This window comes from Anabrus simplex, chromosome 8 (genome assembly GCF_040414725.1).
Source record: "Anabrus simplex isolate iqAnaSimp1 chromosome 8, ASM4041472v1, whole genome shotgun sequence".
NCBI lineage: Eukaryota > Metazoa > Arthropoda > Insecta > Orthoptera > Tettigoniidae > Anabrus > Anabrus simplex.
Window position 1 is genome coordinate 38327510 of NC_090272.1, and position 20250 is coordinate 38347759.

The 20250-nt window shown below is 40.7% G+C and overlaps 1 protein-coding gene across 8 annotated transcripts in view; it reads right to left on the minus strand.

Annotated features, from left to right (window-relative positions):
• The window catches only part of HDAC6 (histone deacetylase 6), a 458923-nt gene that overhangs the window by 53594 nt on the left and 385079 nt on the right, over nt 1–20250 (minus strand). For all 8 annotated transcript variants that reach the window (XM_067152102.2, XM_067152103.2, XM_067152104.2 and 5 more), the window contains one exon: nt 14551–14709. In XM_067152102.2, the coding sequence (XP_067008203.1) occupies nt 14551–14709 (159 nt within the window). The remainder of the gene's footprint in view (nt 1–14550; nt 14710–20250) is intronic.

Below are 20250 nucleotides of genomic sequence, written 5' to 3' on the forward strand. Positions count from 1 at the left end.
AGCGTTGTATAGCAGCGAGTAGCGGAAAAAGAAACGAGTGAGCAGTTTATTTTAGTGTATTTATTGTCTACTGTAATATAATCGTGGTGAAATATTCAACTTATCCATTTAACATTGAACACACATTGAAAGAATGGACGATAACGTTGATGATCTTCACGATATTTTAAACATAGAAGACATATAATACACCATTCAGAGGTTATGGAGGCTAGACATCTTCGTAAAGTAAAACACTTTAAAGAGACGGAATGACAATGAATAACTGTAAAAGAAATAATGGTTGGGCGTATTTTTGTGTAATAATGTGTTACTGCTTAATAGACTTTTGATATTGCGAGTTTATTATACATTATCTGCCCGTACAAAGATCTTTCTCAAATTTGAGTACCTTTAAAGGGGGACATATTCAAATGGAAATTCTAAGTTCCCATGGAGGGAATTAGATATTTTTCCACCAATAGAGCATATCAATCATAAATTTGAGTACCTTTAAAGGGGGACATATTCAAATGGAAATTCTAAGTTCCCATGGAGGGAATTAGATATTTTTCCACCAATAGAGCATATCAAGCATATCGAGATAAAAAATGGCATAACTTGAAAACCATACATAATATGATTTCCATACTTTGTAGTTGAATACGCAGAAATATGATGTATAAATGTCTAATAGAAACTTTTTTTTTATCAAACCTTCTTTTAAGCTACAAAACAGTTTTTCCTTTCTCCTGAAAAGTAAGGATTTTGGAATGTGTACCCTTTTCAACTCGCTGATTCAATTACAATTGCTTACGTTTTCCGTACTACCCCAGTTAGGAGCTATTGATCTTTTCTTAAGCTTTTCCATTTCTTTTTTTGGCGTTCATTACACGAGCAAGCTGAAGAAATGTCGATATCAATATAAGCCAATTTCCAGCTGTCTCGCTTAGTGTTGCCACTGCCTTTTCGATATGCCGTGCTACTGTGCAACTTTCCGGAAAGTTTTGCTCATAGATAACCAGCAGAAGCGATCATAAAGGCGGTGAACGTGCGAAAAACGTCAGTGAACTGCAGGAAGAGATTCCTACGCCTTGGAACGAGTGTATACATGCTGTTTAGTAATACAATGTGTATACCTCGTTTATTAGTAAGAAAAATGTAAAACGCTTATACAGGGTTTATTCACTGTATAACTAAACAAGAGTTAAACAACTGTATAAGGACTTTTTATTAGTAAGACGGTTTGTGTTTTTACTGTGGGTGAAAAACATTACAAAATGGGGATTAGGATAAGGATAACTATGCAGGGAACGACAACTGAGTACTCTCTAACACTACTGATGAATGATTAAGAAGAAGAAAACTGTAGCACTACAAGCTCGTTTCATAGAGATATTTTGAGCACCTACTTTTAAATCTTCCGTGATTTGATATCCCTCTGACTTCCTGCAGAAGGAAGTTCCATTAATGGCTGGCCACAACAGTGAAGGAATTGTTGTAGGTTGAGGATTTATGCTTAGGAATAGCAAGCAATGTAGAGCTCAGCACTCTGGTGTTTTTTATCATGGTGTTCAGAAAGGCTATGAAATTGTTCATACACGTGAGATGGGGATTGCAAGATAATGGTTCAGTGCAATGAAGTCAGGGTATGCAGCTTGCGCCTGTCTTCAAGGCGTAGCCATCCGAGGTCGACGTAAGACTGGGGGGTAACATGATCTGAAAATTTCAGATTACATTTAAATCTTACACAGGCATTCTGTGCACGTTGTAGTTCATCTCAAAGCCCTGTTTTCACATCTTTGTAAACTATGTCACAATAATCAAATATTGGAAGAACGAGTTTTTCAACTAGTTTCTTCTTTAAACTGAATGGGAAAGTAAATCTGAAATTGTTTAATGTGTGCATGTGCAGCACGGCAAAAACTCGTCTACTCATAGATATTGACCGATCTGTCCACGAGAGGTGCTGGTCAATGATTAATCTGAGACTTTTTACGCTCTTGCAAAAGGGCAAAGCTTGGTTTTGAAGTCGTACGTCAGGGATGGACATGCAGTAATTACTAGAAATAAGTCTTGGGTGGGCAATTGCTATGGTCTGGGATTTTTTCGGGTTTAAAATAAGTCCATGCTGGGAAGACCATTTGCTTATGGCTTCGAGATCCCTGTAAATTTGCTTGATTGCTTTCGAAACGTCTGTTGGTTTTACATGGATGTACAATTGTACGTTGTCAGCATAAATGTGACGTTTACATGTGTCAACTGTTTAGTTAGTTCGCTGATATAGACAGAAAATAGCAAGGAAGCTGCAGTTGACTCTTGCGGGACCTGTTTTCATGTATTGCCCCAAAGAAAAGGTACCTTGACCGACGACACGTTGTTGACGTTCGTGTAAATAGGCTCCAATCCATCTCAGAGTACTGTAGGAGAACCCAATGCGATAAAATTTGGATAGGAGCAACTCATGGTCTACAGAGTCAAATGCTTTGCTGAAGTTCAATAATACTACAATTGCCAGTTTTTGCTCATCAATAGCCTGTCTTATGTCGTCAGTCATACTTAGTAAGGCAGTACATGTACTGTGATTGCGTTGGAAACCTGACTGGTGTGGGTTTAGTATATCGTGGTCGTTGAGATAGTTCGTGATTTGGTTATGCACAATGTGTTCACGTCCCTTAGCTACTATAGACAGTATATTAATAGATCTGTAGTTTAGTCTGGGAGATTTTGTCTTCAGTAAAGGGTGTACCAGGGCCATTTTCCAGACAGTTGGAAATACCGTATTTACTCGTGTATTAAACCCCCCTGGCTTTTTGAGACGAAGAAAATGAAAAAAATAAATCTCGCCTATAAGATCCCCCAACGTAATTCGTCAGAGAACGATGACGATTCCGCTTTGAATCGCGTACAAATCTTATTGCAGCTCTGATGACATCACACAAATTTGTGAATAGTTTCGTCCGTACGACCTATGCAATGAAAAACACGTCAAATCCATGCGGTACATCTGTGTTGTGTAGTTAAGAAATGCCCGCCTCTGTAGCATAGGTCTACTGCAGCTCTGATGACGTCGCACAAATAGATGAATAGGCCTAGCTTGGTGTCCAACCCGCGCATTGCAAGCATGCATCAGTCATGCTATATGTCTGTGTTTTGTAGTTAAAACTGTCCACCAGCGTAATGGTTAGCAGAATTAGTTGCTGTTTTCGGGGGCCTGACTTTAATTCCCGGAGATTTACGAATGGCAGGAAGGTTGATATGCGGTAAAAGCGGTACATGTAACTCCCCTCCACTGGCGGTGTGTCTAAAAAGAGCTGTACCACCTCGGGATAGGAAACGAATTTACTTTAGCTGAGAAATATTCGCGGTTGTTGCTATTTATACAGCAGGTGATATCATTAACAAAGTGGTCGTTTAATATCTCTTAACTCGGGCCATTATAGGTACCATCAAACGGGGTGATTTCGGACAGTTTTGAGGTTATTTTAGTCTTAACTCACGAAGGGAATCTTAAATTGTATTGTTTATCATCCTAATAATGAGGAATATATCTCATTAATGCAATACCCTACAAATGAAAAATATACGCCAACGCAGGTTTTCCTGAGAAAACAAAACGTAGTGCCCGAATTCACCCCGTACTTCAGGGTGATTTTGGACGCACATGGATTTTAAAACACTGTTCGAAGTTTCAAAGTGTATTAGGTGATTTTGGACATAAATAGTCCTTTATTTCAATTCTTCGTTCTTTTTGCTTTAGTTTTGTGGTATTTAAAGTGTTCTGAGGTTGTCCAAAATATGACTAGCTGGTTAAAATCATTGTAATGATAAATGTAATGTGTTACTGATCGATCTTTTCTTTTCTGACAAGGTAAATATTTTTCTTACAAACGATACAAAACTCAGAGCAAAAAAAATGTCGATACAATGAACATGTAGCTGCCACGCCCTATAAATATAAAATACGTTTTCTATGAAAATAAACATTCCTCTCTTCTCAACTTGTACTGGAATTATTTTCGAAATTTGTTCTTTAGCTATTGTATCCTCAGCAGGGATGTTAGGGAACACAAACACTTTTCTGCTGTTTTTATATGGGCGCAAGTATTTGACATCCACATCCCTTGAACGAATGTTTCAGGACAGGCCAAAATACTGCCTGTATGCTCTTTGTTCCTCAACCTGTATTTATAATCTGCAACAAGGAAAGCCTCTTCTTGCAACACCAGAATGTCAGTGTATTCATTATGTGCTTCATCGCATTCATTTTCACTGCTGCTGCTAGCGCCATCACTTGTTTCTGCACTGCTTTCATCTCGGCGGAAGTCACGACCAAAAATCGACTTCCCAGGAAGAACATTTTATTTGTGGCGGTCTTCTTTCTTTATTCGTGTCAGAAGTATCAACTTTACTTATAGATATTTAACAAAAAGCAACAAGATATCTACATTCCTACTATACAAATATACAAGTCTATTATACAATCACAGATAGAGCAGCAATATTCAAGAGCTAGATGATGCTTGCCCAGTATTGGGCGACGTCAATAGCGTTGGGGGAGGCTGCAATCAAGTCTTTCATAGAGCACATTGAAGGACATAAAACACACTGACATAGATGTTGGATCGTCTGCTGCTCTCCGCAATCACAAAGTGATGAATCACTTGAGAAGCCCCACTTCCGCAAGTTTACTTTGGTTCTGCCGACTTCTGTACGGAGTCTGTTAAGGGCTTTCCATACTGTCCACTTCTCCTGGTGTCCACATGGAAGACTTTCCTTTGGCTCTATCCAGTTGCAAAGGTGGTGGGAAGTAGCAGGTAGCAGGTTGTGTTGGGTTGGAGCATAGCCGGAGGGTGACAAGCTTCCTCGAGCATTTCCTTCTTCCTCATTTAGCATTGGTTGTCTTCCCATTTTTTGGATGTACATTCCGCACTTTATTTTGTAGGGTGGACCAAGGCACATCATAGAAATCATATGCTTTCCTATAAGACAACTTGCCACTTTTAATATCACATATGGCTTTTTCTAATAATTTTGGTTCGTGCATTACACCTCAAAGCAGCTTCTTTCTGCCTCTGATAATTTCTAGGCATTGTCCGAAATCACCCAGACTGCCTTCAGTTTTCAGTAAAATGTGCATAAAACACTATTTTTCACTAAATCACACGAAAATTCCACAGCAATCGTTTATGAACACTTCAGTCAGTTGATCTCACTAAGAACCATAGTTATAATGCATTCCTTCCGGCCGCGACAATCGAAAGTATCCACTTAATGATAATGCATGAACTTTCAACAATGCCAGTTCACACGGGAAATTTTCCAAAGTATGAAGTCAACTCGTAATGAAAAGTGCAGAACACGGGAAACAAAACCTCAAGGTCAAAATAAAACGTGCGCGGAGGTGCAAAACACCGGCGGCTCACTGCTATGCGAAAAAATACGGCAAATCTACCATACTGTCTGAAACCACCTCTGTGTCCGAAATATATATATGGTATATATTTGGAGAGAAGTAAGTTTAAAACGTTTAAAAAGCTATCCAATTAAAATGATTGTTTTACTCACCAATGTACCTAACAGATAATAGTAATAATAATAATACTAATAATAATAATAATAATTTTATGCCCCCACGAACTTTAAACGATTTTCAGAGATGCCAAACAAAACATACTAGGGTATGCGTTAATAAAAAATGAGACAACGAACGTACAAAATTAAACATTATGATAATAAAACGCATTACCGCCACACCTGTAGATATCCATAAATGTGATATATGTTCCTATTATTTAATTTTTCCGTCGAACTTTTGGCACTATCAGGGCGATAATATACCTAACCTAAACAATGTGGTCTGTCTCATCTCATGGACAGTTGTTTACACAAATCCTGATGTGATAAATATAGAGAACAAGCATGAAATATACTTAATAATAAGGGTCTGTGTTTCAACAGCTGCAGTTATTAAAATAATGTTTCCAGTTACTATGTATTACATTCGGAAGTACAACTTGTAACAAGTTGGTTATCAGCTGATGGTTTGGCATGCCTTCTACAGCACGGCTTCGTTCGGAAGGAGTGGCTTCTGCTACATATACACCAACTGGGAATAGATTTACACTGTTTAGACTATTGTCGGGAACGAAATTATTTTTAAAAGGTTCAAAAAGACGGGACCTCGTATGCTCTTGATTGCAGTGCATGGCTCAAAGAGAACGAAGCATGGCTGACGCGACCAGAGTGTGTAGGACGCGACTGACGAGAGATAGCAGTGAAGATGACGTCACTTAGAAATGCCAACACGCCAGTAGCAAGGCAGGGAATTTGGCGGCGCAAGGCAATAATTCAGATGAAAGCAGTGATCACGTTTACTGTGTGGTAGCCCTACTGCTGAATTGATAGAGACAAATGACTGGCCATTAAGTTCTTTTGTATCAATATTTAATTATATGATAACACAATACACTTATCCCTTTCTTCTACGGGATCGAGTATGAAGTGAGACGAATCTTCGTAGCGAGTTTTTACGGCCGTATGCCCTTCCTGACATCAACATCACCAGAGGAATTAATGAGTTGTAACAAATGACGTGATATGAGTAACTAAAATGGACTTCTATATGTACTGTAGGCCTGAAAGTTGTGTTCACCATTTTTAATCTTTTTACATTTAGAAATACTGCTTTCCGACGAAAATAGCCAGTATAACTTAAATACATTCTAAGTCTGTTAAATAATGGTATAGAATGTTTACACGTACAATTTATAGCTCTTTATAACCTAGAATCATGTGTTCGCTGCACAAAATTTTGAGATTATCGCATAATGGACCCCCCTTTATCATTTTTGACTGTAGAAGTGGGAAAAAAAGGGGTCTAATACGCGAGTAAATACGGTACACTGTTTTGAAGGGAGAAGTTGTATATGAATGTCAATACTGGAATAATAGCGTTGATAATTTTCTTTGCCATTATAATACATATATTGTCCACCCCTGTGGATTTAGTTTTAATTCGCAAGAAAGCTGCTTTCACTTGCTGGGGTGAGACATGACTAAAATAAAATTTGTCTCCACCTACGAGTGGTGCATTGTAATATGCACTCGAAAGATTTTCTTTTGCTTCTTCATTTAATTGTACATGGGAGAATACAAAGTGATTATTCAATTCATCAAGAGAAATCTCTAAATCGTCTACCTTGACCGGTTTATTTAGTCCAAATTGGCGGACTGACTTCCATAAAGTAGCGGGTCTTACGTCAGGTTTTATAAGGTCGTGGACGTACCGTAGTAGAGCATTTCTTACTACACGAGTCGTTTCATTACGTTGTTGTTTGTAATAGATAAAGTTTTTCTCTGTTGTGTAATGTTTATATTTCCTATAAGCTGCATTCCGCTTAGCCATCACTGCTCTAATATCATCATTTAGCCATGGGGAGAGTCTTTACAAACGTGTGCTGTTTGTAGAGGAGGTGTGTTTGTCAAAAATATTTACGATAATGTTATTGAAAGTGGTGACAATGTCGTCAATGCCACGGCATTGAAAAAGCCTCTTCCATTAATTTTTCATTGTCACGGCTATAGCCTCTGTAAGTCATGTACTTAGGTTTATGTTCGGGGCATTGCAGTGCGAAAGTCAAAGACAATGTCATGGGCTGACAGTCCGGGAGCAGATGTCTGGCTATGATGAAATACTCTGTCAGGGTTATTCATTACTACAGTGAAACCTCGATTATCCGTTCCCGGAAACGACGTTTCCCCAGAATATGCGTTCAAATTACGTGGTCCCACGAGCAGCGTAATTAGATCACGTTGTAAAAATCCTGCATTATCCATTCCTCGAAGAAATGGTTTCCCGGATTTACCGTCCAGAAATTTCAGTCCCATCAACATTAAAACCTCGATCAATTGTTTTTTAATAAACTGTATCTTACGAAAGGACGGCTATGGCATACTTATGGATCTCTGCATTAACGCCCCGTCATTGCGATAATTAGAGCAAGTACTGTACTGGAAAAGCGATCGGCGGTGAACCTGCATAACGGACCATCTTAGCATCGCATTCGGGTGGTATTGTTTAGAGAATCTCGGAAATCATACAGCAGAGAGAGTGGCCACAACAACTGTTAAGGAGACACGGTGCATTTCGACAGCTCTGCTTGAAGATTGAACGAGTTTCGTCAAATGTTAGCACTTATAAAACATTCACATTATGTCCAGGGTTAGATGGTTATATATATATATATATATATATTTTTTTTTTTTTTTCCCGATCGTACTGCCAAACAGGTTTTCAGCACTTTCCTCAGGGCACTGTAGAGTAAAGGCTCGCTCCCACCTAGTGGAATCGAATCGAACAGTCAAAATCTCCACTCGACCGCTCACATCTACCGTAACAGAATCGAACGGACTTCTACGGGAAACTTAAAGCACGATATGGACGATCTGATAGCGCCAGCAAATAGATTATAAACCTATTTGATGCTAGCACTTTTGTGAGGAGGCAGGAAATTTCATGAAGGGAGTAAAAGGAAGAGAGATTGGAGAATATTCTGGGTGCATGAAATTAACATCTCGAGGGAAGCAAAAGGAGAGTATTTAAGCTTACCTGAATGAAGTCAAGTCTCAGTGAATTAAAATTCCAACAACTATTTCAGATAGTAGCACTTAAGAAAACAAGTCATTTTTGCAGGAGGAAATGCTACTTCAGATGCAATGGGAGTCCGGGATCAATTTAAAAGTACGGCAGTTTGTGTACTGTGGTAGGATAAACTCGTTAATCGAGCTAACCTCAACATTAATTTTTTTTTTTTGCTAGGAGCTTTACGTCGCACCGACACAGATAGGTCTTATGGTGACGATGGGATAGGAAAGGCCTAGGAGTTGGAAGGAATCGGCCGTGGCCTTAATTAAGGTACAGCCCCAGCATTTGCCTGGTGTGAAAATGTGAAACCACGGAAAACCATCTTCAGGGCTGCCGATAGTGGGATTCGAACCTAATATATCCCGGATGCAAGCTCACAGCCGCACACCTCTACGCGCACGGCCAACTCGCCCGGTCTCAACAGTAATTAAAAACTGTGAAGTGTATTTATATTCTTCAGCAGAGCAGTTTTGTATGCAGAACGGTTTGTTGGGAACACATGTACGACAGTGTCAAACGCAGGGAATGCCACTTACAAAACTGCTGAAATGTAAATATAATAAATTCTTAAACGTACGTACTATACATCCCGTCCACTTCTCTGGTGTAGTGGTTAGAGTGATTAGCTGCCACCCGGAGGCCCGGGTTCGATTCCCGGCTCTGCCACGAAATTTGAAAAGTGGTACGACGGCTGGAACGGGGTCCACTCAGCTTCGGGAGGTCAACTGAGTAGAGGTGGGTTCGATTCCCACCTCAGCCATCCTGGGAGTGGTTTTCCGTGGTTTCCACTTCTCCTCCAGGCAAATGCCGGGATGGTACCCAAGTTAAGGCCATGGCCGTTTCCTTCCCTCTTCCTTGCCTATCCTGTCCAATCTTCCCATCCCCCACCAAGGCCCCTGTTCAGCATAGCAGGTGAGGCTGCCTGGGTGAGGTACTGGTCCTTCTCCCCATTTTTATCCCCCGACCCAAAGTCTGAAGCTCCAGGACACTGCCCTTGAGGCGGTAGACGTGGGATCCCTCGCTGAGTCCGAGGGAAAAACCAACCCTGGAGGGTAAGCAGATTACGAACGAACTGCACAACCCGAACGATGTCAATTATCGTATTGACATACTGTATGTGGACTCCAACTTAACTTGATTTTGTGATTAAGTCAACAATAATTATAATATAAATTGGATATAGGCTACAGTAATCTACCACGAAACTTAATATTCCAACCAGTTTTGATTTCTCACTGCCTCGCTTATTTCCTCCAAGGCATTATTTCTTAATGTTGTTGCAATAATACGCTACTCATGGGTCTTGTAGTAAAGGAAATTATATTTTTGAACTAAACTGATAAGTTTTCATGTCCGTTCTTGGTAAGCTGAATAAACTACAACGAAACAGGAAGTTTCCAATCGCCTGCAGAAAACAGCTGACTTTCCAGCAGAAGCTGATACATATTTGTTACCAAATGGCCCTCCGAAATATCCGGATCATCTACGAAGTTGCATGAATGTAGATAATTCTGTTAGATTCCACTCCGCTAGTCAAAACATATTCTTGGCAGAGAATCCTGTTCCGTTTGGTTCGATTCAATTCGTGGCGATCACCACCTCCATCTCCCGTTTAAACACATGTTAAAAACAAATTATGTTCGGTTCAATTCAATTCCATTCCACTAGGTGGGAGCAGGCCCTTTAACTGGGCTTTCAGGCAGGAATCGAAACTGCTCCTTCTTAACACAAATTTAATATTTTAATATTATCGTACATGATTATGTTATCGAGACCACAGAACAGATGTTGCACCTTAGGGCCTACATTAAAAAAAGCCATGGGAGGTCTTGGGATTGCCTATTACTGTTGTGGTCCTAATGTAAGACTGGGAATTTTATGTTTTCATGTTAAAATGCCCAAAACGCAGTCGTTTTATTTGTGCACCTTACATTTAAATAGTTTGTATCATTTCCAACTCGTACTGACGTGCAGCGAGCGCGCTTTCCAGATGACCTCAAGGTCACGAGTAACCGTAATTTCTGAAGTTTTGATGATATTTTTCTTCTCTTTCCAATTTGATTGGATTAGTAACGGGCAGAATTGAATATAATGCATTCGAGAACATTTGAGAATTGATACATTCGAAACCATGTTACTGAGTTCAACATAACCTTTAAAAGTCGATATAGACCTAATTTATGCAGTACAAGATTTCCAGAAACTGACTACGAACAGTATACCGGAGACCAAATTACAATGGAAGATTAATAAAAGAAGGGATTTCGCCATCATGTTGGGCGCTTTTGTATCTAATGTGCTTTATTTTATTAGATGAGAGAATTAAAAACTACTTGTGGTCGACTGTCGTTTGGCTTGGCGTTATTAGATTTTTCCAAGAGTTTGGCCCATCAAAGTTGCTGAACTGAAAGAAGTTTTCATGGGAAACTGACGAAGATTCGCCTGTAATATTGAACATAAAGTATCGAGATTTTGAACTCGTGTACCGGTAAATAATGCGGTTTTGCGGTCTAACATGCCTACCTCTCATCCAGGGGGGCCGGGTTGGATTCCGACCAGGTCGGGCAATTTTACCTGGATATAAGGGCTGGTTCCAGGTCCACTCAGCCTATGTGATTACCTTTAATTGAGGACTTATCTAATGGCGAGATGGCGACCCCAATCTAGAGAGCCTGGAATATCGGCCGAGAGGATTCGTCACACTGACCATGCGTCACCTTGTAATCTGCAGGCCTTCGGCCTGAGCAGCGGTCGCTTGGCAGGCAAAGGCCCATTGAGGCTGTAGTTTGGTTTGGTTTAGGAGTTTTTGTAAGATTATTATTATACACATTTCATTTTTGTGATGTTTAGCCAAGTTGTTGATGGTTTTCATTCATTTCCGGATTTTCCATTTTCCCATGTTGTACATTTTATTTTCATGGTCCCTCGAAAAACGGAGAATCGAGGTTCCACTGTATTAGGTCCAGTAGTTTGTGTGAAGTTTTAGTGTGGTCAGTGGGAGAAAATAGGAGGATCGCCATACTACATGCCTGAAACGTATTCAATAGATGGGTGGTTTAGGAAGAATCTGGATCTAGAAGGTTTTTGTTTTGAGGTCTCCCAACATTATAAAATGTTCGCACATAGGTAACAATCTGTTAAGATCAGTCTCCAAGTCATTCAGACGGTGAGCTTTAGGCGGTTTTTATACAACACCTTCAAAGCACCTAACAGTAGAGACCTGTATCTCTATGAACAGTGTACTCGGGTTTCGCTCATACTGTTGAGGAGACTGACAGATAATTTGAGGTTTCAAATGCGAAGAGACAAAAGCACAGACCCGACCGCCCCCTTTACCAAGTCTGTCATTCCTCAGAAGGCAGTAGCCAGGTAATTACAGATTCTTAGCCTGTTGTTTGACTTTCAACCAACTTTCACTGCATAAGAGTATATCAAAGGACAGTGGAATGAAAATTACTTTTAGTTCATCTACACGAGTTTGAGAAACTAAACTCTGGCCATTAAGATGATATGTGAAGTGTGCTTTTATGTCTATTTAGGGCTGACTGGAGAATGTTCATTGTAGCTTCAAGGGGTGGGGTTCGGGTCAATGGACTAGCAGGTAGACAGGTTGAAGGAATGGGTGGGGAAGAGGAAGTGTGACAAGGAAAAGTATTGCTATGGTCAGAGGGATTACGGCTGTTTGTTGTATGCATTGCCAATTGCTAAAATGAAACTAACTAGAACACAGCAAGTAACTACATCCAATGAATAGTGAGCAAATAACTTATTTTAAACAGCCAAATTGTCAATAATAATAATAATAATAATAATAATAATAATAATAATAATAATAATAATAATAATAATAATAATAATAATAGTGCTAACGTGCAACAGTAGCTTAGGCGTGCAGAATAACTTGGGTAGGGGCTTATTCTATGTAGTGTTGATGTTAGATCTATGTCGATGAAATACGGAGGCCTGATTTAAATTAGAACCAGTTAGGGAATTGATTAAAGAGTAAGTAGATCAACAGGTGGTAGGATAAGAAGACAGATAAGCGAATAGATATTTAGATGAATAGATAAAAATAAATACGGTAAATGAATAGATAGGTGAATAGACAGATGATAAAGTTACTTAAAAAGATAGCTTCTCAGCTGTGACTTACGGTAGAGGATGGGAGTGGATTCACATTGTCAATTGTCAAGTGTTAAGGCAGCACTGCAACAGAAGCTTATGCCATAGGAAGTTCCTTTAACTGGCAAACTCTTAATTTCATCCTGTCAGTCTTCTTGATTACGATGTCTCTTGAGTCAGTCCAAGTGTTTGTAAGACCAGAACACTGGATTGTTGTCTTCAAGATGGACATTCTGATAGCCATAAGATCTTCATGGAGTGTTCTGGATGAGCCTTTTCCTCGTCCTGCCATGAGTGATAACACACAAATTTCACTAGGATAGGTCGTGTTTTCCCTGAAGATCGAGGTCCTACACTGTGACACCTATCGATGTCATTAAGTCTCGCATCTGCACCTACTGCTTTGCACACGCTGAGCACTAGTTCATCACAGTTTTCGTTCAAACTTTCGGGGATGCCAAAAATTCTTACATTATTTCTCCTGCTATACTGCTCCGATGAATCGCATTTGGCGTCCATATCCTCCTTCAGTTTGTGGATTTCTGCCTCCTTCCTATGAAGTTTTTCAGTTAACTCTAACAACACTTCGATATTAAATTTTAAAATTTTTTCAAGTTCTTTTATGACCACGTTTGTTATGCAGGTCGAAATGGCCTGCACAATTTTTTCAAGGAAGCTGTCTGAGTTAATGAAGTCGTCCAGCGTGCACTTCACGAGTCGGTCTATGTTGGTAGCACTGGTAGTGCCCAGTTGGGCTTCCAACTCTGTTGTTTCGGCGACTCATTTTCTTTACAATGCAAATTTGGAAGAAAAAGAAGATCAATACAGACAAAAAAGTGTGGGTATATTGATTCATAAATACAAATGTGTGCACCGGGCGAGTTGGCCGTGCGCGTAGAGGTGCACGGCTGTGGGCTTGCATCCGGGAGATAGTAGGTTCGAATCCCACTATCGGCAGCCCTGAAAATGGTTTTCCATTGTTTCCCATTTTCACACCAGGCAAATGCTGGAGCTGTACCTTAATTAAGGCCACGGCCGCTTCCTTCTAACTCCTAGGCCTTTCCTATCCCATCGTCGCCATAAGACCTATCTGTGTCGGCGCAACGTAAAGCCCCTAACAAAAAATAAATAAATACAAATGTAACATTTACACAATTTTTTTATTACTTTCACTGCTATATAACACCTTCAAATCACTTGATTACTGTGAAGCCTCACTCATGTCCATCACCAATCATACTGTACTCAGATGTCAGATGATGTCACTCTCTAAATTGCCACAATGTAATACATCAAGACAGTTCTTCCCACAGATGTTTTCGAGCTCTGCTTGCACCTGCCATTATGCTCACTCTGCCACTCTCAGCAGCCTAGCAGGACAAATACATTTTGCTTGGTCACATGACTTTAGGAGAGCACTGCTGTGGGCTAAGTTAAAAATTAACATATACGCACAATGAAACGCATCCTCTGTTTCTATGACAGAATAAGTCACCATACCCACTCCTGAAAGCCATTTACAATGTGATGGCAATATATTCTGTCATGACCACTTAAGAAGCCATGTGGCTATAATTATTTATTCAGTCATTACCACTTGAAAGGTTAATGTGATATGTTTCAATACTGAGACTGTTCCCAATAAATAATCTGCCTGCAAGCTTCTCTGTTTTTGTTAAGTATATGTCTAATTTTCATTGTGAATGGGCCTCTATGTTTTATAAATAACGTATCTTCACTGCAGTCAATACCGGTATAGTAGATCACAATACTTTACAAGATATAGAATATGCACTACTCACAGTGTAACAGATCAGGCACACCCAGTTCTCGGCAACTGACCCACATTCCAGACATGGAGTTTTACAGTCTATTCCAATAGCAGGAACATCTTCTACTCTGTCCAGGTGTGGACAGTTCCGCAGAGGTATAACTGCATGCATTTCACCAGCTAACAACAGCTGGAACACCAAACAATCGCAATGATTAACCCACTTCTGTCAGTCACAGATAGGATTACTCTTAGTAACGTGGGAACTATTTGAGTTAGATCAAACAGTTTTCAATAACACTTGGGTGAATGATTAACATATCCTAAACTGAATGGTGGTAATTTTCTTTTTTTGTAAAATTAACAAGTATTATAATTAATAAATGAAAAATAGCTGGGTGGATTGGAGTAGTTAGCTGACAAAGGTGTAGGATGAACTTCCGTATGCACAGTTCCATGATAGTTCTCTTTCAAATTTACATAAAATACTTTATACCAAAAATGAGATTTTGAAAACATGAACAGAATTTCATGCACTACAAACCTACTTCCCTAATAAGTACAATATTTCAAATAATCAGGATTTCAATAAATCTGTATCATTTATAATGGAAGCTAAAATATTAAGCAGAAAGAAATCTTGCGTCATCTATATACCAGGTGGTCCACCAGCCCCTTGCGATCCAGTTTTATCCATTCCTTCACATTTACTACAATTCTGAAAGACATCAGTCCCTCCCCTAAACCGGGGTAATATAACGAGATGTCTTTACGAGCTAGAAGACAGCAGGAATCATAAGCTCCACTATTAATTCATTATGGGTACCTCGAATGAACTCGTAAAACGAGTACAGATATGCAGAACATGCACAGACCGGGAGCACGGTACTGTATAGGCTGGGAGATATGTGACAGTGAGTGGACAGTGCTCGAGGTACGAGCTTCGAATCCCACATAAGAATGATTTTTTTTGCTAGTTGCTTTACGTCGCACCGACACAAATAGGTCTTATGGCGACGATGGGACAGGAAAGGGCTAGGAGTGGGAAGGAAGCGGCCGTGGCCTTAATTAAGGTACAGCCCCAGCATTTGCCTGGTGTGAAAATGGGAAACCACAGAAAACCATTTTCAGGGCTGCTGACAGTGGGGTTCGAACCTACTATCTCCCGAATACTGGATACTGGCCGCACTTAAGCGACTGCAGCTATCAAGCTCGGTAAGAATTTTTTAACAGCCAGTTACCTGGGATGTGGTAAGGTTACATACTTGATAGCTTCTAAGGACTGATTTGTTTATTTGGCCCTGTAAAAGATCGTATGTATTGTTGCATTGAGTATGGTGCTAGGTTGGACGAGGATGTGGAGATGATGGTCTGTGGCCAGTATAGGCTGGGAAATGGGCGCCGTAGGTCAAGTGTCACACTAGCTCACATGGCTAGCGCACGGTGATAGTGTGATAGTTGACGGTGCTCGAGGGTTAGAAGGTTCGAGTCCCATGCAAGAATTTTTTTTTAAGCCAGTTGCCTGGGATGCGGCAAGGTTGCATAGTTAATACCGGTACTTTTCGCAGACTGATTTGTTTATTTGGCCCTGAAAAGGGCCATTGGTATGGAGCTGGGTTGATAGAGACTAGGAAACATGTGACAGGATTTCAGTTATCCACGTCGTTTAATGTAGCACCTGCTCGAACTGACGATCTCCGTGGTCGATACAGAGCTGCGAGCGATGTTGTAAGGACCATATGGCACGTTGCAACATCTCTGGTGAAACGGATCGGCATGCCTCGATGATGAGCTGTCTAAGGTGACAAGGACTGGCAGGTTCCCGTACATATACCAGTTGTTTTACATGGCCCCATAGAAGAAAGACCTAGGGGCGTAAGATCGGGTGATCTCATGGGCCATGGGATAGGTCCTCCACCTCCTATCCGTTTATCAGGATATGTCGCATGGAGGTGGTTCTGGATGACCACCACCATGTGTGGTGGAGCTCCGTCATGTTGAGACCATATCCTGCAGCGGTCAAGGAGTGTTCCAAAAATGGTAGCAGTTCATCTTGGAGAAATCGCAGATAGCGTTGGCTGGTCAGATGGCCCTCAAAGAAATGGGGGCTGATGAGGTGAACACCCATAATTCCAGATCATTCACGCCCCACTGTACCTGAAAAGCTGTCTGTCGCACTCAATGGGGATTATCCACACTCCAGTAATGCATATTATGGCGATTACCGGTTTCATTGTTGTGGAATCGTGCTTCGTCCATAAATAAGAGAGTCGCTAGAAAAGCAGAATCAGTGTCCACATGGTGTAGGATCCATTGACAGAATGCTACCCGGGCATCAGAATCATGACCATGGAGCTCCTGATGCAACTGCAGATGGTACAGGTGAAACCGGTGAGTATACAATATCCGCATGGCAGACGCTCGGCAGATGTTCGTCTCCTGTGCAATGGCAATGGCCCATGTGTTAGTATGAGGGTTACGCCGGATAGGGTCAAAAACGACCTCTTCATTGTCAGCAGATGTCAAGGGATGATGTCGAAGAGGCTGTGTCCTTTCCAGGGATGCATGCAGTATCCCGCAGGCATCTTTTCACACTCCGAAATGTCATGCCTGTCGGTTGTCGTCTATCCGGATAGTGTTCTTGGTACAGGTGTTGTGCCTGGTATGCATCTCGAGGCAGTGAATACACTTTGTGTCGTGAATTGTTTCAAAGGAGGGGAGTTCGCACAGCTACGTACTTACCTGCCATCACATGTTTTTACTGTTCTAATGGAGCATACTTTGCCCTACCTGGCGTCTACGAAGCTTGGAATGTACGACGTAGCTAACTGGCCACAGACCATCATCTCATCCTCGTCCAATCCAGCACCGTACCCAATACAACAATACATACGTTTTTTCTTACAGGGTCAAATAAACAAATCAGTCCTTGGAAGCTATCAAGTATGCAACCTTACCACATCCCAGGCAACTGGCTGTAAAAAAAATTCTTATGTGGGATTCGAACCTCCTACCTCGAGCACCGTCTACCATCACATATCTCCCCACCCGCCTGCCATGTGAGCTACTGCGACTCTTGACCTACGGCACCCACTTCCCAGCCTATACAGTACCGTGCTCCCGGTCTGTGCATTCACCTCCTGTTTTAAAGTATGTGTTCTGCGTATCTGTTTTATGAGTTCATTCGAGGTACCCATAATGAATTAATAGTGGCACTGAGGATTCCTGCTGTCTTCTAGCCCGTAAGCACACATCTCATTATATTACGCCAGTTTAAGGAGAGGGACTGATGTCTTTCAGAATTGCAATAAATGTGAAGGGATGCATAAAACTGGATCGCAAGGGGCTGGTGGACCACCCGGTATAAATGCGCATGCATCTTTTATTAGCAGAAATGAAAAAAATGTTACATTTCCTGTCTGGAATCTTTCATTTTGTTATGCTGATGAGAGCCTATGTAACAGCAGCAGGTGTGTAGTGATGTCCTATCAAGTTTCACTGCAATCATTCTGGTGCAACCCAGACAGTAAATGGAGCAGAGGAGAGCAATGAGGCAGCAACTCTCTCCTAGCCCATGCAAATGTACTACTACAAGCGGAATGAACAACAACCAAGTAATAACTTTCACTTCCCTGTTTCTTTGCGCAATTAACATATGATCACCAGGACAGTTCCTAATCATAGGCCAAAGCCGATTCTTTCTACCGCCTTGCCCAATTTCATTCACCATCATTCATTTCATCATTCATTTAGCTCCTCAACTGAGGTTGGCATCACGGACATCCAGCCATAAAACATGTCATATAAATTCATCTCGCCTCATCCCCTACCCCGTGTAAAGAAATGGGCCCAAGGGGTAGATGTACATACAAACATGCATAAAGGTTATTTTACGTGAGGCACTGAAATAAGTTCTTGTTCTCAGCAACTCGGAAAAGAATGGGGGCACTGAGCCTATACCATTCTTGTAGATTCTGTAGCCAAGATATTCTCCTTCTTTCAACTTTACCCTGTTAAGATAAGGTGAAGGATTCTATATTTATCACTTCAAATGATATGGCCAAAGTACTCAAGTTTCTTCTTTTTGATGTTGTGTATGACCTGTAGCTCTTTGCTCATACATTGGAGTACTTCAGTGTTGTCTATTCTAGCAACCCATGATATCCTGAGCAGGCGTCGGTAGCACCACGTCTCAAAGGATCAAAGTTTTTTCGGTGGTGTTCCGTGTTAGGGTCCAAGTGTTGGTAACATAAAGTAAGACAAAATACATAACACCGAAGTAAGCTGAGAGAGAGATTGATGTTAAAATCCCTGTTACACAGAAGTTTGCTCATTCTCTTGAATGCAGTTCCTGCCTGTTCAATCAGGGACTTAATTTCAACAGCATTGTTCCAGTATGCGTCTGAGATTCTTAAAGCATTGGACTTGCTCCAGTGATGTACCAGCTACTGTCAAGTTAACAGGCTGTATGACATGTTCGCTTATGACCATTACTTTAGTCTTTTTTGTGTTTAAACACAGACCTGCTGCAGCAATGTGTCAGACCACACAGTTTAGTACTGTCTGCAGATCTTCAGCTCTTATTGCAAGCAGAACAGTATCGTCTGCATATCGCACATTATTTATTGTGATCCCATTAAAAACAATGCCCTCATGTTTTCCTCTAGTGCTTCAGAAAATACCCTTTCAGAGTATATATTGAAGAAGAGTGGAGATAGTACAGATGTTTGTGCTGTCAACCTCAACTGATGTGGTCTGATTCAAATACAGGTTGACAATAATTTGGATATCTCTACCCTCCATGCTAATATCACGTAGGATATGGAGCAATGTTTCATGCTTCAAATGGTCAAAAGCTTTTTCAAATTACATGTGATAATATAATTTTGATCCGTACTGATGACATTTGATTGGAATAATAACAATAAGTTGATTAATTAACTTATAGTTATTATTCCAAGCTTTTTCAAAGTCGATAAAACAAGGATATACATACACAGACATTTCTATGCATCATCGTGCAAAACCTGCATCCCCAGCAATGCCTCTCCGGTGTCAAACGCATTTTGGAAACCAATCTGGGTGCTACTCATGTAGGATTCACATTTGCTGTAGCCTATAACCTTGCATGTATTACTTTTGGAAATACAGTATTTTGAAAACAACGTTCATTAGGTTTACGATTCTGTAATCTCCATAAGATTTAGCCATTCTTTTCTTTGGAATAGGGATGATAAATAATGTTACTTGCTTTAGGTTCCACTAACTACTTTTATGGTTTTTGGAGACGCCGAGGTGCCGGTATTTAGTCATGCAGGAGTTCTTTTTCATGCCAATAAATCTACCAACAAAAGGATGACTTAGTTGAGCACCTTCAAATACCACCATACTGAGCCAGGATTGAACCTGCCATGCTGGGGTCAGAAGGCCAACGCCTCAACCATCTGCGCCACTCATCCCAGCAGAATAGGGATGAAAGTTGATGTGAACCAGTCAGAAGAGATTGATCCATTGGTGTATACCAGACTGAACAACTCTATCAGGATATCCAGTGATTGGTCTTCTTGAAATTTTTTAATATTTCTACAGGTATACCACCAGGTCTAGGTGTTTTTCTGTTTTTGCAGTTCTCAGGGGCATATTCTACTTTCTGGAGAGTTATTAATGGTCCATCTGTATCACAAACAGAAGGACATGGTCCCCTATTATCATGGAAAAGATCAGTCCCATA